This window comes from Asparagus officinalis, chromosome 6 (assembly GCF_001876935.1).
Source record: "Asparagus officinalis chromosome 6, Aspof.V1, whole genome shotgun sequence".
NCBI classification, from domain to species: Eukaryota; Viridiplantae; Streptophyta; class Magnoliopsida; order Asparagales; family Asparagaceae; genus Asparagus; species Asparagus officinalis.
In genome coordinates this window covers 11,005,972-11,014,875 of record NC_033799.1, presented here as the reverse complement: position 1 = coordinate 11,014,875, position 8,904 = coordinate 11,005,972, and the positions used below count along the sequence as shown (strand labels likewise).

Sequence of the window (8,904 nt, the reverse complement as noted above, 5' to 3'; positions counted from 1 at the left end):
GTTTGTTGCCTGTTCATGTATGGAACCAAAATAATTATATTGATGTAACTGTGCTTTTAGAGATGTCAGGGTTGTGAACATAGTGACTACTTGTGTCTTCTCTATGTTGTATGTGATTGCAGTGAATTATATTGTGACAATGAAATCCTTTTGTATATAGTGACTGCATGTTTCCTCTGTGAGTTTTAATAGTGATTACAGCTTTTTTCACAATATGATAAATACGGTTTTCTTTTCCTGCTGTACCATGTTATTCTTCTTGGCTGCATCCGGCATCCCCTTTCATATGTGACCCACAATTATGCTTATGATTTTATCATATAACTACTTATTTTGTCAATAGTACAAAGAACTCACTGCATTATTTTATAATTCATCCTACGGAGAGTGGTGGGAGTTATGCTGTCATCGTACATCAGGAAATTGCTCGAGTTTATTGTGTGCTGTCTTCATTATCATTTAGTCATTATAACATCACGTTCCCTGTAACCACAGTGTTTTGGCCTCTTCTTTCTTTGTGCTAGTCTTACTCAAAACGATGAAAGTCTCTTCTTTCCAGAGGGTATAATTGTTTCATTGAAATAGCCAAGCTTCCTTTATCGAATATTTATCCTTACTTATATATGATTTGCCTATTTTGTTAAAGTTTGATTTGAAATAGGAGTCATTTCATTTTAGTATTTTTTTATTGGTTGTTGAGCTTGTTTGAGATAGAGGATTAGTTTTTCTTGAATTAAGACTTCATATCTAGCATACAAAATAAGATTCTTTTATCATTACAATCAGAAAATTAGAGTGCTATTGAAAATGAAAATTTCTTGAGAAATGAGCCAATTGATTTTGTAATCAAGGGCTGAATCCTTGAACACTGTTTCTCGATCCTTTCCCCTTCTTTTCTCTCCTCAAACTTTTCGCTGAATTTCCTCCCTTTCAGCACTTTTGCTATTAGAAAATTATGGCAAAGTATCTATTCTAAATGTCTTAGAAACAACACCTCAACAAGTAGTGTGCTGTTAGTTTTCTCCAAAGTTGGAACTTAATAGAAATATCTATAAACAGGAAGGGATCTACCCACCCCCCCACATGCTGAAAAGTGAACTCTTATTAACTAGCCAGTTTTTTGATTTTATCCACCTAATGAACTCTTACCTATTTGTTCTTCCACTTTAGTTTTCTTTTCACCGAGTGAAGCAATGAAATCATTTATACTTCTTTTGTCCATATTACTTTTTCTATTTTCTCTCTTTCTCTCTCTCTCTCTCTGTGTTTTTTTTTTCTGTTCTTAAGATAGCCTTTTCCTCCAGGTGCCCTGACAATGATATGACGGTTATAATGTGGCCACAGAAGCAGGATACCAGTGAGAATGAAAAGCTTTGTGTATACATGGTGGAGAAGGCAATAAGTAAACTTCCAGATGGAGTAGAGGAAATACTTGGGATCGTTGATCTACGTGGGTTTGGAGTGGAGAATGGAGATGTTGGTTTTTTGAAATTCCTGGTAACTTCTTCAACCACATGCTGCCTTCTTCACTACCTGATGATGTTGGAAATTTTAAATAGAAAATTCAATATCAAAGAATTAATCATTCATTTGCAAAAAAAAATTAGATAAAAGTTGCTCGCTTATGTAATGCTGGCGTTGTATCCTTATCAAACAGTAGATGAGAAACAATTTAATGTCAGGTAAAATGGAAATTTAAAATTTCCCTTAAGAAATGATTAGAGGAGTATCACTCATAAGTTAGAGCAAAATAAATTTTGAGGTCTTGGTTAAAGTCCTGAATATAAAAGTTAGAGCCATCTTTGCGCGTGCTAAATTGACCCCTTGTTTTTGTTTGTATTTCTCAAATGGTTGATATTAAAGCTAAATATACCTATTTCATTATCATTTTCCAGATAGATGTTTTCTACTATTACTACCCAAAGCGGCTTGGTCAACTCCTCTTTGTGGAAGCTCCATTTGTATTTCAGCCAATTTGGAAGCTTGTTAAGCCATTAATGAGATCATATTCTTCCCTGGTTAGTGAGCATCCCTTCTCTTCTCCTTTTCTCTTATTTCTCTCACTAGTACAAACTGCAACAGCCCCAACGGTTACAACCGTTGGGGCTGATCGTGTCCCCAACGGTTAGAACCGTTGGGGCTGCTAAAACGCCCGTTGGGACAAATCCCGTTGGGGCTGATGGTGCCCCAACAGTTGAAACGTATTTTTATTTTTATTTTAAAAAAAAAGAAATTTCTTTGCCCCAACGGTTACAACCGTTGGGGCAAAGAAATTTCTTTTTTTTTAAAAATAAAAATAAAAATACGCCCCAACGGTTAGAACCGTTGGGGCCTTAATTAGCCCCAACGGTTAGAACCGTTGGGGGCAAGTTACCTGATTTTAAAAAAAATCAATTATATTCAATATTAATCACTCTTAATAGAGACAAAAACACAATGCATACACACGAAAAGTATAACAAAATATAAAATTTGTATTCATAAGCTTTAATCAAAATTGGGTTCTACTATACATCCAAATTTAAATGATTTGCGACGAGATTCTTTTTTTTTCCAACCAAGCTAAGATTTCATTTAAAAGCAAAGAGTTACATGGTTACGCCTCTCATATTGAGAGCGAGCCTTTTCTAAAGTGAGGCGTCCCTCACTTTTACAAAAGATTACAATATACATGTATGTGAGAATACAAAATTAAGCCATGTGAGCTATACTCTTAGACAATTGATCCTCATACATGCTTCGAGCATTATACATTTCCAAAGCATTATTATAAGCTATACTCTTAGACAATTGATCCTCATACATGCTTCGAGCATTATACATTTCCAAAGCATTATTATATGCAAAGACAACATTAGCAGGGACCCCATCCAATTCCTGAGTTCATATCGCCAGTGTTCCCTTGTTCCACCTCCCAAAGCCTGTAATTAACTAATTTGATTCTAAATTCATTAAGGGAATAGATAGTTGTTGATGGAATAAAGTACGTATCCGATCAATCTGTTTTGATTTTTCCTGAAAGATAAAACAGTATAGTGATCAACAATTTTGTTCTGTTTAAACTACAAAGTATACTGACATATATTCACATATGAAACTAACCTCATTATTGTCATCACCAATTGTCAAAAAGATCACTTGTTCATACTCTTTGTATGCTTCCCATATCTTGCCGACTTCAACCACATGCACTCCAGCAGCAGTAAAAGCCCGTTCAAATAAGCTTCTCATTTTTAGGATGTCATCCGGTGCACATTGAGACACCAACTAATCGTATTCTTGAACAAAATTTAACTAATCACACAACGGCACATACTGCATGTAAATGAGGTCGATCACTCAACCTATAAATTACTTCAACAAAATTTATAGTTCTGTGAATGAATATATTTGGAATAGTTCAAATACATATAGTTTTATCTTAGAACAGTGAGCCGCATATAAAAATAAACCCTATATGTAAATATAAACCCTGTGCAACAGGTTTACAAATAGGTGCAAGAAGATAGCATCTAATATATGAGTGTTGTCTTTGTCATATTTTCATTTTCTTACTCTATTTATCTGGTGGCATTCTGTGTGCTCATTAAACATTATGCTTTCTTTTTCTTGATCTTTTTTCTTATGTTTTTGTTTTTGTTATAATAAGCTTCTCTTTGTTTTCTTCTTATTTCATTTTTTTCTCTCTTCCGACAAAGCTGCATAATGGTTTCTCCTATTTTTATTTCGTTCTAGTTCAATCTCAATTGGTGTCGAAATTACAAATTATCCTTGGAAAAAGAAAAATTGTAAACACACTTATTTCAGAAATTATTATAAAGTCTGTAGCAATGAGAAAAGATATATACTACGAAAACCAGGAAACAAACAAATCGTATAGAAGTTAATTGAAAGAAAATTACTAATACCAACAATATAGAAGTCTTGCAGAAGCCCCAACATATGTCAGACCCTATAGAAAGAAACTGCAAGAGAAGGAGAAAAAAATTAAACAGGGGGGAGTTTTCTAAAAGATCTTGTTACACAAACATTCCAAATGAAAGTGCCTTTCCAGATATAGTATAGAACAGAAATTAAGGTGCAAACACAAATGTATACTTCATATGTTGTCTACTAGTTACTTGTGGAACAAAATGTACAGTAGCAGAAAGCTCCTTAGAGCTTTTTCACAATTCAAAGCTGTAAATTATAAGCGTAAGATATATTATTGAACTGGTAAAAGAAGTGAAGAAAAAGTGAGCAGATATGTAAGTATCTGATTTCAAAATGTCAAATATAAAAAAAAACTACATAAACTTACAATATATTATACTCAGGATAGCATGACATTGTTGCAAACAGAGTAGCACCTAATTTTTATAAAACTTTACAAGGTCATAAAATTTATCGGCTAATTAAGTATTCTTTATGACGTAACTTTTTATTGTTGCAGACTTGTCACGGATTGGGTTATTGCAGTGCTTGCTTTGAAATTCTTAGTGATGAGAATATAGGGATCTAGACATGTTTCTTATGAGCAGAAGGCACATACATGGTAATATTTGTATAAACTCAAATATCAACACAAGTAATCATTATCGTTTTATCATAGTTCGATAAATTGACATTAGTTCACGTTCGATATAAATTAAACATGAACTTGATTTGCACAAGTTTTTTATTACCAGAAGGTACATACATGCTAATATTTATATTGACTCAAATTTAATTCAAGCAGAAAACATTACCTCCTATTTAAGGAAACTTCATCTTTGGCTCATTCCTCCCACCGTTATATGATTAACATGGAGAAATTTGTCAGACTTGCTTGTAGTATGATGTAAATGGATGGCCGCTACTCTACTCATGTATATATTACCTCTATGTCAATAACATACCTAGCAAATATTAAGGAGCACAATTTTGTATTAAACATAGGATGGTCATAGCATGCTTTAGAGGTCGTGAAAAAGAAAATGGACACTGTTCAACAAGGTTACTAATCAATATGCAAAAGGTATAACTTGGGGGGGGGGGCGCTAGTGAATGTGCCACATGAGCTAAGATGGCTCTTACGGAAAAATTAGACATGGAACTGAAGCAATCAAAATTAGTGGCTGACTTTATGATGATGAGGTTCGTCAAATCTTGCTAAAATTAATAAGAATGTGTACATAAATAAAGCAATGGCATTGTGGCCAAGACTCTGAGGTGATTGTGTCCAAATTAATTTCCCGCACCAAAATTTCATATACTAGATAGATTATTCATAAATTCCTCTCTTTCTTTAGTTAATTTAAACATTCCAGGCTCAAAAAATCACCAAAAGAGGTAAAAATTTAGAACAAACTTACAATTTATAAGGATCAGCTCCTGTGAACCTAGTCGGCTTCTCAATCGGAATCAATACCTACACATCCAATCAGAATTCACAACAAAATGGCAGCAGTCAATATTTTCAATGTTTTTGAACAGTCAATTGCTAAAGGTATCACCAAGGATAATAAAGATATGCAGGGCTTTGGTGCGTCAAAGCCTTGAATCTCAATCTCAGTGAACAGTTGAAATTTCCCTCAAAACACCTCAACATTTTTATCTTCCCATTTCTCTTCATTTAAGACATCTTCACAGACATTAAGCACAAATAAGCTAATCAATCTAGACTCAAATAATCGGTAACAATCGAAAAAAACCCCGGAAATCTGATCAATTACCCTATAAACGAAAAAAAAAACCGATTACAAAATCTGATCAATCGTACCTCACAATTAACCACAAAGATCGGGCAGTGGTGGCCGATCACATCGTGCCAAACCGTTCTCAACTGAAATCACACATTGTCGATAAAAAATTAAAGTGTAGAAGAGAAGAATCGACGAAAAGGAGAGGATTAGGGTTTTGAGACGTTACTCCGTGGTATTGGCCGGATTTGCTCTTGGGGATGATGTCTCCAGGCCTGTAGGCGAGAGAGATGGGAGTAGATTTGAGATCGAGAGGATGAAGAAGAGGAGAACGAGGGTTTGGGTTTTTTGATGTGTGAGAGAGACAGAGAACGGGGCAGGTGTGGGGGTTTTTGTTTTGTTTTTTCAAATTTCGTCAAAATAAAGGGGGGAAATTTCCCTCCGATCTGTTTTTTGGCTAAAAGAACTTGCCCCAACGGTTTTTAACCGTTGGGGCTTGTGCGACCAGCCCCAACGGTTGGACACAACCGTTGGGGCCGAACCTCTTTTTACTAGTGTCTTTTTCCTTTTCTCCCTATTATTCTCTTCTTGACTAATTAACGGAGCATTTTCAGTTGATGATATGCTGCCCATACTTTCCTTTTCAATTTAGTGCATTCATTAAGTTTTTAATGCACTTCATTTTTTATCAGCATTCCTCTTGATTTTTGAAGTCTCAATAAATACATCGATATTGCTGATAATCACATTAGTTTTTGTTATCATCAAGGTTTGGAATGTTAAGGCTTTTAGCTGCTTACGATATCTAAGATTAATAACTGGTCACCAATTTGTGAAATTTAGCCGAAAGGGTAGCAGCAATCTTGTGTAGTCTTATTGTCTGGTTATTTTATTGGCAATGACATGCTAAACTACAAGGTCATTTGATCAAATTTGTTCCCTTTGATTTCTTGCAGGTGAGATTTTGTGATGTGGAGACTGTCAGGAAGGAATATTTTACTGCAGAGACGCTGCCAGCGGACTTCAAAATTTGAGTCTATTTGATCTTTAATTAAGTACGCGACATGTATCAAAATTTGAGTCTATGCAGCTTTGACGATATGTATTTATTCTTGGGTTGTCAACGATAACTTGATACTGCGTTTCTGGTAGACAGCACATTGCATAAGTTTATAACTCGATACTGTGTTTCTGGTAGACAGCACATTGCATAAGTTTATAACTCAACCTCGAAAAGGATGTGTAACATCAGCTTCATCAATTCGAGCAAATAAAGAGGATTACAGGTGTATTGAGTCTTAACTGAATTATGTGATGGTTTATTCATTGCAGGCTTGCAGTAATGATTTGGTAATGGGGAGTTTGCCATTATCGTCGGTATAGCTTCAAGAATTTATTTTACAGGTTAAAGCTTTACTTCTGCACATTTCTGTACAGGTTAGGAGTATGAGTAGCATCATGCCCTCAAAGTCATTATTAATATTTTGCAGGATGCTACGCTAATTTATTTGAATTGAGATTGGAGTGTCAGTGAACCAAGGTCTGACATTCATATGGTACACATTTAATGTCATGGATGTAGGTGCCCTTGATACTTTTAGTCTTTTCCCTTCTGTGGGTTGCGGATGATGCAAGAAGTTGTTTCTTTTATTTGTATATCTATCTCGTTACAATATCTTCAGTGAAAGAAATTTTGATGCATTATAACTTGCAAGAACTCTAAATAATCTCTAGGACATAAAATGAGGTCCAACCTAAACGTAATTAGCCCCCAGTGCAATGCACAAAACAACCAGAACCGCTATGATCATATATCATTTAAGCTGAGATCCGATGGCCAGACTATTCTTCACCATCTTCATCAGGCTATTATTAACCCTCCTCAAAGGAAATGCCATGCCGGGAGCCTCCCTGAAATTATCCTCACAGGTTTTCACGCTGCGCATCGCGGCTGAGATATCGGATATGATAGCCTCCCTGTTGTCCTTGCTCGTCTTCATCAACGTCGCGGCCGCCCGCAGGCTGCCCAGTGCATCATTGTATGCGCTGCGACAAGCGCCGAGGTGGTTCTGCATGGTGCGGTCATGAGTAGAGTATGCAAGCCTCGCGGCAGCTGCACGGGAGTGAATTGCCTCGGGTGGCTGCATGATAGAGGCTTCAGTGAGAGTTCGAGGGTGAGGGGGTTGACAGAGCGGGCGATTTTGGCGCAGAGGGTAGGGTAGTCGGAGGTCTGGCAGAGGGTTGGCGTGCTGGCAGCAGTGGAGGAGAGGAGGAATGTGGTGGTCAGGGCCAAGGCGACAATAGTGGCCGGCCTGGATGAAGAGCTCATGTTAACTTCTGCCGATCTAAAAGAATTTAGTTGGAAGCAATTACGATGGATATGATTATATCTATCTCAAAGAAGAAGATTGCTTCGCAATAGAAATGACTAAAATATTATTATTCATATAGCCAAGCTAAAATTTTGGGATAAAGACATGGGGGGTGACTAAAATATTATTATTCATATAGCCAAGCTAAAATTTTGGGATAAAGACATGGGGGGAGAGTGTAATCTAGGCCTCGAGTTTGAGGTTGTGATTGTCTTCATGGGATATTATCCTCATTTGTTTTAGATACCACTCAATGTTTATTGGTTTATCATGGAAATAGCGTGTGGTGTTTAACCATTTTCTCTTGTTTCTCTCTTTGGAGTTAAAAGAAGAGCACCATGAAATCTAATTCTCGACGTCTTTTGGATACCATAGTGTTTTCCTTATTTTTATTGTATTTTGGCAATAAACAAAACACCATGCGTTTGAAAGCATGATGTTTTTTGACCCAAATCATTCGCAAACTAAAAATACAACTCTTATTTCAAAACATATATTAGTTGTTTTAAATTTGATGTTTTGATTTTGAATTTGAGGTAATATCTAACATAATATATAAAATATAATAAATATATAGTTATTATCGACATGCTTACTATATTATGTTAGATTATATTATACCATATTATAGTTAGTCTAATATAATTGTAATATTTATTAAATAATATAAAATATATTAATAATTAAAAAAATCTTATATAATGATATAATAACATATTAAATACTAATATTTAATATGTTGATAATGTATTACATAACAATATAGTTAAAATAATTTATATAATAATAAATCAGAATAAAATATAAATAATTTAATAAAAAATAAAAAGGTCATTGATAATATATAATAATATGATAATGACATAATAATA

At 35.0% G+C, this 8,904-nt stretch overlaps 1 protein-coding gene and 1 long non-coding RNA gene across 3 annotated transcripts in view; one reads left to right on the top strand and one right to left on the bottom strand.

Moving 5' to 3' along the window:
• The window catches only part of LOC109844470 (CRAL-TRIO domain-containing protein C3H8.02), a 12,430-nt gene extending 5,468 nt beyond the window's left edge, over positions 1-6,962 (top strand). Inside the window, exons 4-6 of one of the 2 annotated variants that reach the window (XM_020413521.1) lie at positions 1,345-1,497; positions 1,896-2,018; positions 6,617-6,962. In XM_020413521.1, the coding sequence (XP_020269110.1) occupies positions 1,345-1,497; positions 1,896-2,018; positions 6,617-6,694 (354 nt within the window). In that variant the 3' untranslated portion in view covers positions 6,695-6,962. The remainder of the gene's footprint in view (positions 1-1,344; positions 1,498-1,895; positions 2,019-6,616) is intronic. The other variant, XM_020413523.1, reaches the window with a different exon arrangement.
• On the bottom strand, positions 2,802-4,989 carry LOC109844471. The gene is made up of 4 exons (XR_002248039.1): positions 4,728-4,989; positions 3,909-3,965; positions 3,103-3,315; positions 2,802-3,015 (listed from the first exon to the last, which is right to left on the bottom strand). It is a non-coding gene; the product is annotated as an uncharacterized LOC109844471 (long non-coding RNA).